Below are 17,074 nucleotides of genomic sequence, written 5' to 3'. Positions count from 1 at the left end.
TCTAATGCCACCTCTGCCAGACCACCTGCTGACAGCAGTCACACTGTCGAGACAGGACCTCCTTCTAATGCCACCTCTGCCAGACCACCTGCCGACAGCAGTCACACTGTCGAGATAGAACCCCCATCTGTTGCCACCTCTGCTAGACTCCCTGCTGGCAGCACAAATTATCTTGAGTTTGGGGCTCAATATAATTTCTTTACAATCAGCAGTAAAATGTCAAAATCCAAATAATTTTTTATTCTATTACATATCTTAAAAACGTGCCTTTCTTTTTAATATGTAAAACTTAGTCATTATTGTGTACATTTTATAGCACCGTGATTGGTTCTACCTTAATGTTATTTTTATACAATCAATCTTTTTTTTCATTTCTTTTGTGGAACAATCATGTCAAAATTCGGCTCCATTAGCCATCAAAAAATCTCCGTCCAAGAATGTAAAATGATGATTTTGCCTAATTATCACACAACATGCGGCTCAGTGACTTTTATAAATGATTCCTCACTCTCCTGAAGAGAAGCGCTCACCCTGTCTATCACACAGCATGCAGGTTGGAGACTTTCATTGATAATCTGTATTTGCTGAACAGACACCGTGTGCTCGGCCTGGCTATCACACAGCTGCAGATCTCAGACCTTCATTATTGATCCTGCACTCTTCTGAAGTGTTCTCAGCCTGGCTATCACACGGCTGCAGCTCTGTGACCTTCATTATTGATCCTGCACTCTTCTGAAGTGTGCTCGGCCTGGCTATCACACAGCTGCAGCTCTGAGAACTTCATTATTGATCCTGCACTCTTATGAAGTGTGTTCGGCCTGGTGATCCCACAGCTGCAGCTCTGTGACCTTTATTATTGATCCTGCACTCTCCTGGAGTGTGCTGGGCCTGACTATCTCACAGCTGCAGCTCTGTGACCTTTATTATTGATCCTGAACTCTTCTGAAGTGTGCTCGGCCTGGCTATCACTCAGCTGCAGCTCTGTGACCTTCATTATTGATGCTGCACTCTTCTGAAGTGAAGTACTCAGCCTAGCTATCACACAGCTGCAGCTCTGCGACCTTCAGTGTTGATCCTGCACTCTTCTGGAGTGTGCTCGGCCTGACTATCACACATCTGCAGCCCTGTGACCTTTATTATTGATCCTGCACTCTTCTGAAGTGAAGTACTCAGCCTAGCTATCACACAGCTGCAGCTCTGCGACCTTCAGTGTTGATCCTGCACTCTTCTGGAGTGTGCTCAGCCTGGCTGTCTTACAGCTGCAGCTCTGTGACCTTCGTTACTGATCCTGCACTCTTCTGAAGTGAAGTACGCGGCCTGGCTATCACATAGTTGTAGCTCTGTGACCTTTATTATTGATCCTGCACTCTTCTGAAGTGTGCTCGGCCGAGCTGTCACACAGTTGTAGCTCTGTGACCTTCATTATTGATCCTGCACTCTTCTGAAGAGAGGCTGACATCTTTGTAGCTCTGAGAGTTGACAAAAGATCTTCACACATTTACTTCAATGGCTTTTCCTGTGTGTGTTTGCTGATCAGTACTTAATATTGAATATTCATAAAACCTACATCAACATTCACTGCACTTGAAGGATTCCTGTGCGTGTTTTCTGATGCTGTTTTAGACCTGATATATATATGTATATATATCCATTGTCACATTCCTTGCACTTGAATGGTTTTCCAGTGTGTATTCGCTGATATGTTCTTAATATTGATGATTCACTGAAACTACTTCTACATTCTCTGCAATGGTATGGTTTTTCCCCTGTGTGTGTTCTCTGATGGTGCTTTCGGTCTGATAATCGACAAAAGCTCTTCAGACATTCATTGCACTTGAATGGTTTTTCCCAGGTGTGCGTTTGCTGATGAATCCTTAATGTTGAAGATTCACTAAAACTACTTCCAGATTCACTGAACTTGAATGATTTTCCCCTGTATGCGTTCTCTGATGCTGTTTTATGTCTGATAATCGAACAAACCTCTTCATACATTCACTGCACTGGTATGGTTTTTCCCCGGTGTGTGTTTTCTGATGCTGTTTTAGGTGTGATTATTGACAAAAGCTCTTCACACATTCACTGCACTTAAATGGTTGTTTCCCCTGTGTGTGTTCGCTGATGAATCCTTAATGTTGAAGATTGACTAAAACTACTTTCACATTCACTGCACTTGAATGTTTTTTCCCATGTGTGTGTTCGCTGATGAATCCTTAATGTTGAAGATTCACTAAAACTACTTTCACATTCACTGCACTGGAATGGTTTTCCCCAGTGTGTGTTCTCTGATGCCTTTTTAGGTCTGATAATTGAATAAACCTCTTCTTGCATTCACTGCACTGGTATGGTTTTTCCCCGGTGTGTGTTTTCTGATGCAGTTTTAGGTGTGATGATTGACAAAAGCTCTTCACACATTCACTGCACTTAAATGGTTTTTCCCCTGTGTGTGTTCGCTGATGTTTTCTTAATGTTGACATTTCACTAAATCTACTTCCACATTCACTGCACTGGAATGGCTTTTCCCCTGTGTGTGTTCGCTGATGTTTCCTTAATGTTGAAGATTGACTAAAACTACTTCCACATTCACTGCACTGGAATTGTTTTTCCCCTGTGTGTGTTCGCTGATGTTTCCTTAATGTTGAAGATTCACTAAAACTACTTCCACATTCACTGCACTGGAATTGTTTTTCCCCTGTGTGTGTTCGCTGATGAATCCTTAATGTTGAATATCGACTAAAGCTACTTTCACATTCACTGCACTTGAATGGTTTTTCCCCTGTGTGTGTTCGCTGATGATTCCTTAATGTTGCCAAATCACTAAACCTTCTTCCACATTCACTGCACTTGAATGGTTTTTCCCCTGTGTGTGTTCTCTGATGCTGTTTTAGGCTTGATAAATATATAAAGCTCTTCCCACATTCATTGCAATTGAATGGTTTTTCCCCAGTGTGTGTTCTCTGATGCCTTTTTAGGTCTGATAATAGAATAAACCTCTTCTCACATTCACTGCACTGGTGTGGTTTTTCCCCGGTGTGTGTTTTCTGATGCTGTTTTAGTTGTGATGATTGAGAGAAGCTTTTCACACATTCACTGCACTTAAATGGTTTTTCCCCTGTATGTGTTCGCTGATGTTTTCTTAATGTTGACAAATCACTAAAACTACTTCCACATTCACTGCACTGGAATAGCTTTTCCCCTGTGTGTGACCGCTGATGTTTCCTTAATGTTGAAGATTGACTAAAACTACTTTCACATTCATTGCAATTGAATGGTTTTTCCCCTGTGTGTGTTCGCAGATGTTTCCTTAATGTTGATGAATCACTAAAACTTCTTTCACATTCACTGCACTGGAATGGTTTTTCCCCAGTGTGTATTCGCAGATGCTGTTTTAGGTGTGATAATCGATTAAACCTCTTCACACATTCAGTGCAATTATATGTTTTTTCTCCTGTGTGTATTCGCTGATGCTGTTTTAGGTGTGATAATTGACTAAAGCTCTTCAAACATTCACTGCACTTGAATGGTTTTTCCCCTGTATGTGTTCGCTGATGTTTTCTTAATGTTGACAAATCACTAAAACTACTTCCACATTCACTGCACTGGAATAGCTTTTCCCCTGTGTGTGTTCGCTGATGAATCCTTAATGTTGAAGATTGACTAAAACTACTTCCACATTCACTGCACTGGAATGGCTTTTCCCCTGTGTGTGTTCGCAGATGTTTCCTTAATGTTGATGAATCACTAAAACTTCTTTCACATTCACTGCACTGGAATGGTTTTTCCCCAGTGTGTATTCGCAGATGCTGTTTTAGGTGTGATAATCGATTAAACCTCTTCACACATTCACTGCAATTATATGGTTTTTCCCCTGTGTGTGTTCGCTGATGATTCCTTAATGCTGAAGAGCAACTAAACCTACTGTCACATTCATTGCAATGATATGGTTTTTCCCCTGTGTGTGTTCGTTGTAGGCCTGATAACTGGATAAAGCTCTTTACACATTCAGGGCATTTGAATCGTTTTTTCCCTGTGTGTGTTTGCTGATGGTGTTTTAATATTGATGACAAACTAAAGCTCTCACTGCATGTGTCTGAGACTTCTCTCTTGGTTAGCGTCTCTGGGTCTGGTATATACTTGTTTACATCCATTGACTGTACATCCTGAAGGGCCAACATGACTGATAAAGCACTTGTATTATTCTTGCATTCTCTGTATGTATTGTATTTTGCACATTTGCTTTCCGATTAAAGAATAAAGTGCAATGGTCACCAACTACTTCCCAATCTCAAAACGTGTGTAAGGCTTCTTCGTGGGCGATTGTGTCTTTAGACTGGATAATGGTTCTGCACGCATGCGGGTAAAGATCCAACGTCCTTCTGGTCGGTGCACACTGGGACAGTGCTCTGTATTTTAGACAGCAGAACCCCTATTTTTTTAACCTTCAGTTGTCTGACTCCACTCCATTGCGCTTTTCAATGGTTGTTGTGGATTGGTCTGAAACAGTTTGCAATACACCTCTAGCACAGAATGGTGGGCTGGTATTATTTTAGGAAGCACAGCACTGCTGTCACCACCTCATACTGACCTCATGATCAAAGCTGTTATTGGACATGTTTACACAAGAGGAGGTTTATCAGTATTGTCTTCATTTTCTAGAGGTTATTTCTTCGTTTTGAGGCATGGAAGTACACAGCTGAGACTCGTGGAATCACTGAATTTCTTGTGTCCCTTCTCCCTTCTTTCAGGATGTCTCAGTTTATGTTCGGGTTTGGCTGGCTCTGATGGCACTTATGTTTTCCTGAATACTGGAACTCAATATTTCAGACTTCGTCTTTGCAGATTTACAGTGTTATCTTCCTTATTTTGAAACATTTCGTACAATCAAAGATTGTTTTCTGTCGGATGTAAAAAAAAATGTAATAACTTAAAGGGAAACATAACGGAATGTGCAAACACAATTTTTTATTGATTGTATAAATATCTCTTGATTACCATTTTTGAAACATATGAAGGCATATTTAACCATACACAGAAATTTACATAAAAGTTGCTTTGAATATGTCACATCTTAATTATCCATGAGTAAGTTGGTAAAAAAAAGGGCGCTCGCATAGCACTCATACACTAGTTACAGCTTTAGGTAGTGGCAAATGGTCAAGGTTTTGTAAAACAAGAACAGCTCTTTGAGTAAGAGATGGGAGATGGATCAGGAAGACTTGAGACAGAAGGTTGGACATCAGAATGTTGTGCCATGAATCAAATATTGCTGCTCGCAGAGGTGCTTTGCTTCATCCACTACACCCACAATATGCAGTAGAGCGGCAGTTTAATGATTGTATTTACTTTGTGGTTTTACTTCTCTCACATATATTTCTAAGTTTGTCGGTATTATCCACTGGGGTGGGAGTTTCCCAGCTGGACAAGGAGATTGAGCTTGGCTGGTCTGTTGTTTAGTTGTCCCACCTCTAACTTTAGAGCTTGAGATAGCATGCTAGACTGGCGGCCCACTAGTTGACAACTGTGGTGCATCAGCGTAGCAAGAGCACAGATGGTACGCCAAAGCCAAGGCTGTTAGCACCCTTTCACCCCTGGACCATGCTCAGCACCCGAAACACTCTCTTAAAAACATCTCTTAAGTCAAACTGCTCTGTCCATACATCCTACACCTCTGCTGCCCGCCACACAAGGTAGAGCCTGTTCTCAAACCTATTCACCTGCACCTCACTTGCATTGACCTGCTTTCAACATTCCATTTCCAGCACAAAACCTGCGAACAACATTTTCCAACCACGTAATTCCCATGACTTTTCATAGGTCTCTCCTCCTACTCATGCTTTTCAACATCGCCTGTACAAACCACTGTGGCCACCTTCAATGGTACAATCCTGAGGTGCGCTCATTCTTTCCACAAGATGGAGAATGCACCAGAACAGCGCACACTGCACATAAGATAAAGATAAAGTGCCTTCTGCGACTCTCACACATGCCCGGCAATGAAACAGTCCCTACACAGCTTTTACAAAGGGCCACATGTGTCAGGTTTCTGTGAGCGCCTCAGAACGTAGTCATCCGGCTGGATGTCATACGGACTAAACAACTACATGTCCCAGACTGCTTAGCGCCTATCTAGGGGCGGTCCTGTTCCTCTTGTCGGATATTTTGGATTCTATTGACCTGAACTCTGAGCTCTTGGAGTGAGTTGCTTCCCGTAGCAGTTACCAAGGATTTCCTTGCCCTCCGTTGGTAAGCCTTCTTGCTTCGGCTTGTGCGAAGGACGAATTGTTACCGCAATTGCCCTCCGTTGGTGAGCCTTCTTGCTTCGGCTCGTGCGGAGGACGAATTGTGTTCCGTGTGGAGTGTTCTCTACGAGTGTGTCTCACTACCGCAGTTGCCCTCTGTTGGTGAGCCTTCTTGCTTCGGCTCGTGCGGAGGACGAATTGTGTTCCGTGTGGAGTGTTCTCCATGAGAGTGTTTCCTTCTTGCAGTTGCCCTCCGCAGGTGAGCCTTCTTGCTTCGGCTCGTGCGGAGGACGAATTCTCGTATATACTTAATCTTACCGCACGTGGTAAGTTTTGCTCTGTATGCTGTGCCTGCGTCTTGCGGCTCGTACACAGGAAATCAGGATCTCATATTGAATTGAAGCAGTGCCCTTCAGGACCATATTCAATACTGATTGGAGTAACACAGGTACTGTACTGTTTTATACTATCGGGTGACGTAACCCATTGTTGCTTAACTTTGTTTTACTCGGATACATTGAATCCAGGGGTCCCTCGGATGTTGCTCAAGACTCTCCTCTACGTCCCGTCATGTTCATATGTCGTGGGGTATGTACAATAGCATAGTGTTTCATTCTTGCAATACGGTTATACAAGGGCACAGAATAAGAAAGGTATTCATTGTGTATTACAGGGAGGACGTAGCACCGTTCATATCCTTCCAGGGCTCTGATGCTGGTGAAGAGTTGTATCCTCTATTACACCGTTCCTTTAGTTTCTTTACAGGTAGATGGGTACATCTTATGTTAATGGGTTGCTGATTGAAACAGGAGTGAGAGTATCTGGTACCAACGCATTTCTTTGTCTTGTGTTTTCCAGATCTCCCTCCCCGCTGTTCCCTTCCTTCCCCGCCTTTCTTTTTGCCCTCACCTGATCCTTCCTTAACCCACGGCTATTTCAGCAATCTGGGTTTGGTTAGATCTGGAGGTGGCCTTGTTATAACATCACGCTGATCCCGAGGATTGAGAAGGTAACAACATGCTTAGCATTGCTTTTCAAATACTCACAAAATGCCACAGGCACAGCTCAATAATGCAAAATAAAAGCATTTCACAGTGTGAAATGCACCGCCAAATGATCCATAGCGTGCAGCATGCCACCAAGGTTCTTTACTTTCGCAAATGCGTTCGCAGCTGCAAAGTTTGTTGTCACCAAAGTGTTCTTTCTTTGAAAAAGGTGCTTTTCCTCTATGAAATATAGAGCGAGGGCAGGCCCAGATCAGTCAGAAGTAAAACATTTATAGCTCAGTAGTATTCTGAGATAAAGAACTGGGTAGTAGGACGCTGGCTTCCAATAACACGGCACTGAGCACCTCACTTAAGCCAATCTTTAATGATTGTTTGAAGAACAGGGCAACAGGAAGGTGTGTTAAATGCCGACCATTAACCTTTCACCAGCTGCACACGGGGACGGCATTGGCTAGAGTGAACACCGTGCTCACGCAACCGCTCAAGTCGTGCATACGGGCGCTAAAACATGTTAGCGAAGTGTCCTGGAATCCTTGATTCAATTCACATAATTTAACTACACACATTACAGTTAACTCTCCCCCCACCGTATCAAGTGCATGTTTCCTGATTCGACACCAGAGTAGTGGTGCTGTAAACTGGCTGGCGCTGGCTTCTAACATATGGTGCGGGAGTGCCCACCACTACTGGTGTCATGGCTTGAGATTACAGCCACCAAAGCAGAACTCACAGACCATACACTGTCAACTACCCCTGAATCCTGCCTGCTAGGCCTTCTCAATAAAGCAAAGAGGGGGCAAACACTTACACTGGTTCATAGACCTTGGATACGTACTTTACAAGTGACAAAAGCAATGTTTTGGAAAGTGGCCTCTGTGCCAGACACTAAGAGGTGGCTGCATACTCCCCTGCACTGTGCACGAGCAGAGGATAACACACTACGCATGCTACTCTCTAGAGGAGTGGGGAGAATGGGTGGGGTGGTGGGAAGGTAGGATCTGCTTTCATGGTTTCCCCCACTCTTTGCTGGTGTCATACAGTTTTTCTGACTAGTCTGCGTCAGATCCTGCTAATCAGGACCCCACTCACTGTGCTTCCTTTCTAAATTGGCTATGGTGAGCACCTTGGTACATTCCTTATTGGCTGCTGATGTACTCTAGTAAGTCCCTAGTATATGGTACTAGGTACCTAGGGCCTAGGTACTCCAGGGGACCCCCATGGGCTGCAGCATGTGTTATGCCACCCATGAGCTGCCACTCCGTTAGCTGCCATCATTAGATCATATGGTTTTGAAACCGTGTCCTACGCCGACGACACTCAGTTACTTGTCACCTGTGACTCCGATCTCGTCGGCACCCGGCTTCGCTTTAGGAGTTGTATGACCCGAATAAATGAATGGATGAGCGCCAACAAGTTACAACTGAACAGCAACAAGTCCGAGATCATCTTGTTTGGAAGAGCTGAGGAGGTCTGGTCGTCTGACTGGTGGCCTGCGGAATTAGGATTGGGCCCCCCTCCCAAACCATCTGTCAGAAACCTCGGCATTACCATAGACGCCCCCTTGTCCATGAAGCCCCACATAGATCAGGTTCTTGGGGTCTGCTACGGCATCATGTGCATTCTCCGTAAGATTTTTAAGTGGCTCCCTATTGAGGCTAGGAAACCACTGGTACAGGGCCTTATCGTTAGCCGTTTGGACTACGGAAACGCCCTGTTCACTGCCCTAAATGCCAATCTGCTTTCCAAGCTTCAGATTCTTCAGAACCCGGCAGCTAGGCTTGTCCTCAATCTCCCCAGTAGATCCTCATCCATCTCGAACCTACCGACTCTTCCTTGTCTCCCAATCTGCCAGAGATGTCACTTTAAAATCCTAAGCCTGGTCCATAAGACAATGCATGACGCCGGCCCTAACTACCTAAAAAACAAGCGCCTTAGGTACATCCCTGGTAGATCTCTAAGGTCCAGCTCCAAATTCCTCCTTGCTCAGCCCCGTTTTCGGACTCTGCGCAACGGGGGCCGTTCCTTTTCCTATCTGGCCCCAATGTGGTGGAACAAACTACCGGTCCATATCTCTTCCATAACCGATCATAAATGTTTCAGTAAAAATCTTAAAACCTGGCTTTTCCCCCCTCCCACCAACTAGCCGCAATGCACCGTCCCTGTCCTCCATTCTTTAGCTGCTAGCGCCTTGACACCTTACGGTGAACTGTGCGCTATATAAGAATGTATGACTATGACTATGAGGGACCCTCCAAACTCTGACCACAGGCCTGCCATTGTAGCCTTTGTGAGTTGGTGCATGCACCTCTCACGAAAGATATGTTTCCTTATATCTAACATCCCTGCCCTTGAAACCTATAAGTCACCCCTTTAGCAGGCCTTTCAGGCCCAAAGGCTGGGTGATTGGTTCCGAATGTGAGGGTGGCCCTGCATGAGCAAACAACCCATACAAACCCGGAAGTCCATTCTCCAGGCATTGTACGTAAATCAGCCATTATGAGACAGCAAGACTATCTCTAAACTGGCTGGAACGAACCTGGGCATATTTGGTATCAGACGTGTTGGAATCATACCCCAACACTGTATTTGGTGTTGGAGGTATGATTCCATCCACGGTAGGGCTCCTCCGGGAAGCATACCACGCTCCTGGGACCGATCCTACAGACCTTGAAAGCAACTTAGGCCTGCTGCCTACAACAGACCCTATTTTGCCCTCCTGCTGCTGGGCCAAGCCCGAGAAGGGGAAGGTAGGACAATAGGCTTCCTGTCATAGGGAGGTGTTTCCATCTCCCAGACAAGATTTAGTGTATTAGGCAGGGGTGGAGGCGCTTGCCAGCGCCTCATAGTCTGCTGGAAGGACAGATTTGGTGCCCTCCTTGCATACTTCAGTTCAAACCAGCTCAGGGAGCTGTTGGCTACCGCTTTGAACCACAGCTGAACTCATCACTGATCCTGGGCTCCTACAGACTCCAACAGGTTCAGTGACATACGACACAGAATTGTGAGAAAAATTTAATTTCTTAGCTAAATTTGAGATTTGCAGGGGATTCTGGGTAAGATAACATTGGGGGACCCATGCAAACCACACCTCCCTGGTCTCCACCCGGTGTTTCCATAGATGGCTGCTGAGCCCGAGACCAAAAACTCCTTTGCAAAAATAGGTTGTTTTGTGATTGATTGGGAGCACCTGCGTTTTTGGTCCTGGCTCGCATGCCATCAACGGAAAACTACAAAACATAGATATTTCTGAAAACTAGACACCGGGTGGAGTCCAGGGATGTGTGGCTTGCATGGATCTCCCAAAGTTTTCTTATCCAGAATCCCCTGCAAAGCTCAAATTTAGCTAAAAGGTCACATTTTCCTCACATTTCTGTGTGCCAAGTTTGTGAGATCACTGCGCCGGCACACATTTCTAACCATCCAGCGTTCCCCTCGATCTCCCGATAAAAATGATACCTCACTTGTGTGGGTGGCCAAAGCAGAGTCAGCCTAATACAATTGAGATATCATTTTTTTATCAGGAAACCGAGGAGTACGCTGGTTGGTGGGAAATATGTGCCGGCACAATGAGGCCACAACTTTTCCACTCAGAAATGTGAGGAAAGTGTGACATTTAGCTAAATTAAAGGTTTTCAGGAGCTTCTGGGTAGTAAAACGCTGGAGGTTTCACACAACCTACACCACCAGCCAAGCGCCATCCATGCATACCACCAGCCAAGTACCATCCATGCACACCACCAGCCAAGCGCCATCCATGCATACCACCAGCCAAGCACCATCCATGCACACCACCAGCCAAGTACCATCCATGCACACCACCAGCCAAGCACCATCCATGCACACTACCAGCCAAGCACCATCCATGCATACCACCAGCCAAGCACCATCCATGCACACCACCAGCCAAACACCATCCAAGCACACCACCAGCCAAGCACCATCCATGCACATCACCAGCCAAGAACCATCCATGCACATCACCAGCCAAGAACCATCCATACACACCAGCAGCCAAGCACCATCCATACACACCACCAGCCAAGCACCATCCATGCACACCACTGGCCAAGCGCCATCCATGCACACCACCAGCCAAGCACCATCCATGCACACCAGCAGCCAAGCGCCATCCATGCACACCACCAGCCAAGCACCATCCATGCACACCACCAGCCAAGAACCATCCATGCACACCACCAGCCAAGCGCCATCCATGCACACCACCAGCCAAGCACCATCCATGCATACCACCAGCCAAGCACCATCCATGCACACCGCCAACCAAGCGCCATCCATGCACACCACCAACCAAGCACCATCCATACACACCACCAGCCAAGAACCATCCATGCACACCACCAGCCAAGAACCATCCATACACACCAGCAGCCAAGCACCATCCATACACACCACCAGCCAAGCGCCATCCATGCACACCACTGGCCAAGCGCCATCCATGCACACCACCAGCCAAGCACCATCCATGCACACCAGCAGCCAAGCGCCATCCATGCACACCACCAGCCAAGCACCATCCATGCACACCACCAGCCAAGAACCATCCATGCACACCACCAGCCAAGCGCCATCCATGCACACCGCCAACCAAGCGCCATCCATGCACACCACCAACCAAGCACCATCCATACACACCACCAGCCAAGAACCATCCATGCACATCACCAGCCAAGAACCATCCATACACACCAGCAGCCAAGCACCATCCATACACACCACCAGCCAAGCACCATCCATGCACACCACTGGCCAAGCGCCATCCATGCACACCACCAGCCAAGCACCATCCATGCACACCAGCAGCCAAGCGCCATCCATGCACACCACCAGCCAAGCACCATCCATGCACACCACCAGCCAAGAACCATCCATGCACACCACCAGCCAAGCGCCATCCATGCACACCACCAGCCAAGCACCATCCATGCATACCACCAGCCAAGCACCATCCATGCACACCGCCAACCAAGCGCCATCCATGCACACCACCAACCAAGTACCATCCATACACACCACCAGCCAAGAACCATCCATGCACACCACCAGCCAAGCAGCATCCATGCACACCACCAGCCAAGCACCATCCATGCATACCACCAGCCAAGCGCCATCCATGCACACCACCAACCAAGCACCATCCATACACACCACCAGCCAAGAACCATCCATGCACACCACCAGCCAAGCACCATCCATGCACACCACCAGCCAAGCGCCATCCATGCATACCACCAGTCAAGCGCCATCCATGCACACCACCAACCAAGCACCATCCATGCACATCACCACCCAAGAACCATCCATGTACCGCCAGCAACACAACATCCACCAGCAAAGTGAAAGTCCACATACAAATCGCAAGACATGGTCCAGCCATGCAGACCGATAGCCAAGCGACAGTACACGCACACTGCCAGCCAAGCACTAGTCCACACACACTGCCACCTAAGCGCAGGCCACACACTTTACCAGCAAAATGCAGGTTCACACACAGTCAGCCAAATGCCAGTAAAAACGGACCATCATCCACACTCCAGTTCACACACACAGAAGCTACTGTCTAAAGGTTTTCAGCAGATTAGCCTACAAATATTGCTGATCTGCCCCTAAGAGGGTGGTGGGGGGGAGGGCAGAAGCAGCAAAAATGTGTTCACAAAAAAGGGACCAACCCTGCCTAAGCCCATAAACATTTCTCTGGTTCATAGTGGGCTTTCTGCTCTCCAGGGAGCAGATCAGGGGCTATTGCCCCTTTGGGGGAGGGGGTATTTGCATCGCAGCCATCTTTTATTAAAAAAAATCCTGATGTCTAATAGGCTTACTGCCTCTGGGGAGAAATCGAGGGCAATTACCCGCATCTGCCCCCTCAAGGCAGGCAGAAAGACTGTCCGATTTTTTTGTTTGGAGGTGGGGTCATTGGCACACATATTGAAAACAAGAAATCCCTGGGGCCTAGTGGGCTTTCTGCCACTCTGGGGGCAGATCGGGGGCTAGTACCCTCAATTGAACCTGAGGAGGGGCAGAAAGACTTCTATTTTTATAATTGTGAATGGGGGCATGGCTTTGCCCATTGTGGGTAGCTCCAATCCCTTTTTTTATAATCCCTGGTGTCTAGTGGACTCACCCCCCCCCCTCCCCCCACGGAGGGGCAGATCAGTGGTAATAACCCCTTTCTGCCCCGGGGAGAGACAGAAAGACTGTCCCTTTTGTTTTGGGGTATAGAGATATTAGCATGCCCATTCTGGGAAGCCCCCACTTCTCTTTCAGAGAGGAAAAAAAATCCCTGGCATCTAGTGGGCTTTCTGCTCCCCTGGGGGGCTGATCGAAGGTAATAACCCTTATCTACCTCCCAGGAGGGCTGTCCCTGTTGTGTTTGGGGTGGGGGCATAGACATGCCCATTGTGGGCAGCCCCCACCTCTCCATTATTAAAAAATAAAAAATTATAATTCCTGGTGCCTAGTGGCCTTTCTGTCCCCCAGGGTGAGGGGAGCAGAAAGACTGATCATTTCTCGACAGCTGGGGGCAGTATAATGCCCATTTAGGGCAGCCCCTACCACTAAGTTAAATAAAAAGCCATCCTGTGGCGATCCCCAAGCAGAGATCCACTAGATTCTCCCCTTTCCAATGATACCTCTCCTGCCTGCCTACGTGCTCGGTGGACTAGGATAGCCCCAGGAGCATGTAGGCAGTGAAAGTGAAATGAAGCTTTCAGCTTATTTCACTTTCACTGTAGTGGCGTCAGCACGCCATGCACGCTGCTCGTCAGTACACTGAAAGAAAAGTGCCTCGGCAGCTGGGTAAGCTCATCACCAGCTCCCAAGAAAAAAAGGAAATTCCTCTGCTGTTTGCAGCAGAGGGATTCCAAAATAGTGGGCCTTGGGCGTAACGGTTACATTTGGCACCGGAGCGCCACAACCATGGACGTTACCAGTACGTCCAAAGAATGGAAGGGGTTAGTAGATCTTACTCTCAAAGTGATGTAACTGGCAATGCTTCCCAACCAGGATGTGTTCTACATATGCCACATATATTATGTCATTGATGTTCCCTGCAACCTGTATCGCTCAAAGAGTTTGCTCTTGTTGATGTTTTACAAGAATAAAAAATGCAATCAAATATTTATGAGATAATGAGATGCAAACATACCTCCATCCTGCACATCCTGGGACTAGACTGCTGGAAAGAGATCGATGGGAAGGTTTGGAGGTGAGCAAAACACTGAAACATGACCTGAAAGAGCAAATTCAAAAAAATTGTTAGGAGAAGATAGATGGAAATTAGAAATGACAAAAGGGACAAGCAAGAGAAGGAAATAAACTCACTAGCCCTGTAATTTTTTACAGAGCATAAAAATAAGTAAAAAATGTTTTAAAAGTTTGAATAACACTGAAAAAACCACAATTTAGAAACTGAAAACAGAAAAGCCAATGAATCTTGTTTTCAATGCTCCTTTTTAGAGAAGAAGACTTGTTGTATGCATGGGAGGATTAAATATGAGATCTAGTGTGTCATGACGGTGCACCAGGTGTGGTTTTCTGTAGACAAGCATTCCAATGGGCTCTGGGAAGAGCAGTCTTTTTATAACTGTGTTTAACGTGGATGCTGATAAAGCTAGGAATGAAATGCATAATAGTTGAGACTTTCTGAATCTTTAAACTTAGGAACACCTAAATTCTGAGCATGCATACAACACATAATGTGAAGTGCGCATTTGGATGAGAACAAACAGATGGCAGACTAGAAAAGAAGTGGAGAAGAGCTGAAAGAGGGAAAGAAGCCCAATGGTTGTGGCATTCTTTCTGTTAACCTTAGAACCCCTCACATTCAGCATATGCTGCTCAGAAGACATTTGGGAAACTGAAATCATAGCCGGAGACCTGAAAATTAGGCTGTATGCAGACAACATGCTTCTTACTTTACCCTCTCCAGAACGTTCGCTGCCAGCACCGACGTTCACCATATCAGACTGTACAGCACTTTCCAGGTACAGAATGAACAGAACCATAAGTGAAGTCTTACCCTTGATGGTCTATACAATGAGGGAAGCCCTCCATGAACATCCATTTTGGTAAATCGCCACAAAGATTAAATATTATGAGTATTGATTACCACCAAGTTTCCAATGATGATCAAAGACAATATGACTGCACTGATTGATCAAATGCACACGGATTTCACTAAATGGATCAAACTGCAATTGTCGCTGTGGGGACGAGTCCAAACTATGAACATGGAGGTAGCCCAAGGTTTAACTACATTTTCAGCATGCTGCATATACTGGTCCCAGCATCAGAACTAGGCCTAATAGACGCAGCCATTAAAACATACTTTTGGCAAGGTGAGACACGCGGACTTGCCATGTCCAAACTCCAAGCCGCTACTTCAGGCGAACTGATACTTCCAAAGATGGAAATATCTCATTTGGCGCATCAGCTCTCACAGGAAGCATATCATTCTGCCACAGATCCGGAACGCACCAATTGGGTACGACTGAAACAACAACTGTGGGTGGGCACAGGGACCGCAGGTGATGTATCTGCATCATCCCTCACAGATACCTCAAATTCAATTCAATTCAATTCAGTTAATTTGTATAGCGCGCTACATACCCAGAGGGTCTCAAGGCGCTTGTAGAAGGGTGGGGAGTTACTAGTCGAATATCCATGTTTTAAGTTGCTTTCTGAATGCTAGGTGGTTCTGAGTGAGGCGAAGGTGGGTGGGAAGTGAGTTCCAGGTTTTAGCCGCCAGGTAGGAGAAGGATCTTCCTCCCATGGTGGTTTTGTTGATGCGAGGTACAGCAGCAATGGCTTGGTTAGAGGAGCGTAGCTGGCGGGGGGGGGGGTGTAAAGGAAAGTCGTGTGTTGAGGCATTCGGGTCCAAGTTCGTAGAGTGCTTTGTGTGCGTGGGTTAGGAGGCGGAATGTTATCCTCTTATTGACGGGGGGCAAGTGGAGGTTTTTCAGGTGACCAGAAATGTGGTCGTTACGCGGGATGTCTAGTATGAGTCTAGCTGATGCGTTCTGGATGCGTTGGAGATTTTTCTGGAGTTTTGCTGTGGTGCCGGCGTATAGGGTGTTTCCGTAGTCCAGGCGGCTTGTAACCAGTGCGTGGGTGACCGTTTTTCTAGTTTCGGTGGGGATCCAGCGAAAAGTTTTTTTGAGCATGCGAAGAATGTTGAAGCACGATGATGAGACGGCGTTGACTTGTCTAGTCATCGAGAGTGAGGAGTCCAGGATGACGCCCAGGTTCCGTGCGTGGTCTGTCGGGATGGGTGCTTTTCCAAGGGACTCTGGCCACCAGGAGTCGTCCCAGGCAGAGGGGGAGGTTCCTAAGATAAGGACTTCTGTTTTGTCGGAATTCAGTTTCAGACGGCTGTGCTTCATCCAATTGGCTACTTCTTTCATTCCTTCATGTAGGTTTATTTTGGCGGTGTTAGGGTCTTTGGTGAGTGAGAGGATCAGTTGAGTGTCATCAGCGTAGGAGATGATGTTGAGATTGTGTTGGTGTGCGATGGCCGCGATGGGGCTCATGTATACGTTGAAGAGGGTGGGACTGAGTGAAGATCCTTGTGGCACGCCGCAGATGACTTCAGTGGCCTCTGACTTGAATGGTGGAAGGCGGACTCTCTGAGTTCTTCCGGCAAGGAACAAGGTGATCCATTCCAGTGCTTTTCCTTGGATTCCGGTGTTTCTGAGGCGTTGTATTAAGGTGCTATGACAAACTGTGTCAAAGGCTGCGGAGAGGTCGAGGAGGATGAGGGCGACTGTGTCTCCATTGTCCAGTAGAGTTCGAATGTCGTCTGTTGCTGCGATGAGT

The 17,074-nt window shown here is 46.6% G+C and overlaps 1 protein-coding gene across 1 annotated transcript in view; it reads right to left on the bottom strand.

Moving 5' to 3' along the window:
• Positions 1-222: 222 nt before the first annotated feature.
• Positions 223-17,074, bottom strand: part of LOC147737332 (uncharacterized) — a 28,975-nt gene continuing 12,123 nt past the window's right edge. Inside the window, exons 2-3 of the mRNA XM_086925095.1 lie at positions 14,406-14,489; positions 223-4,892 (exon numbers count right to left, since the gene is read on the bottom strand). Of these exons, the coding sequence (XP_086781221.1) occupies positions 2,211-4,172 (1,962 nt within the window). The 5' untranslated portion in view covers positions 4,173-4,892; positions 14,406-14,489 and the 3' untranslated portion in view covers positions 223-2,210. The remainder of the gene's footprint in view (positions 4,893-14,405; positions 14,490-17,074) is intronic.

This window comes from Lissotriton vulgaris, chromosome 1_1 (assembly GCF_964263255.1).
Source record: "Lissotriton vulgaris chromosome 1_1, aLisVul1.2, whole genome shotgun sequence".
In the NCBI taxonomy this organism is placed as follows: Eukaryota; Metazoa; Chordata; class Amphibia; order Caudata; family Salamandridae; genus Lissotriton; species Lissotriton vulgaris.
This window is presented reverse-complemented; position numbering and strand designations above follow the sequence as displayed.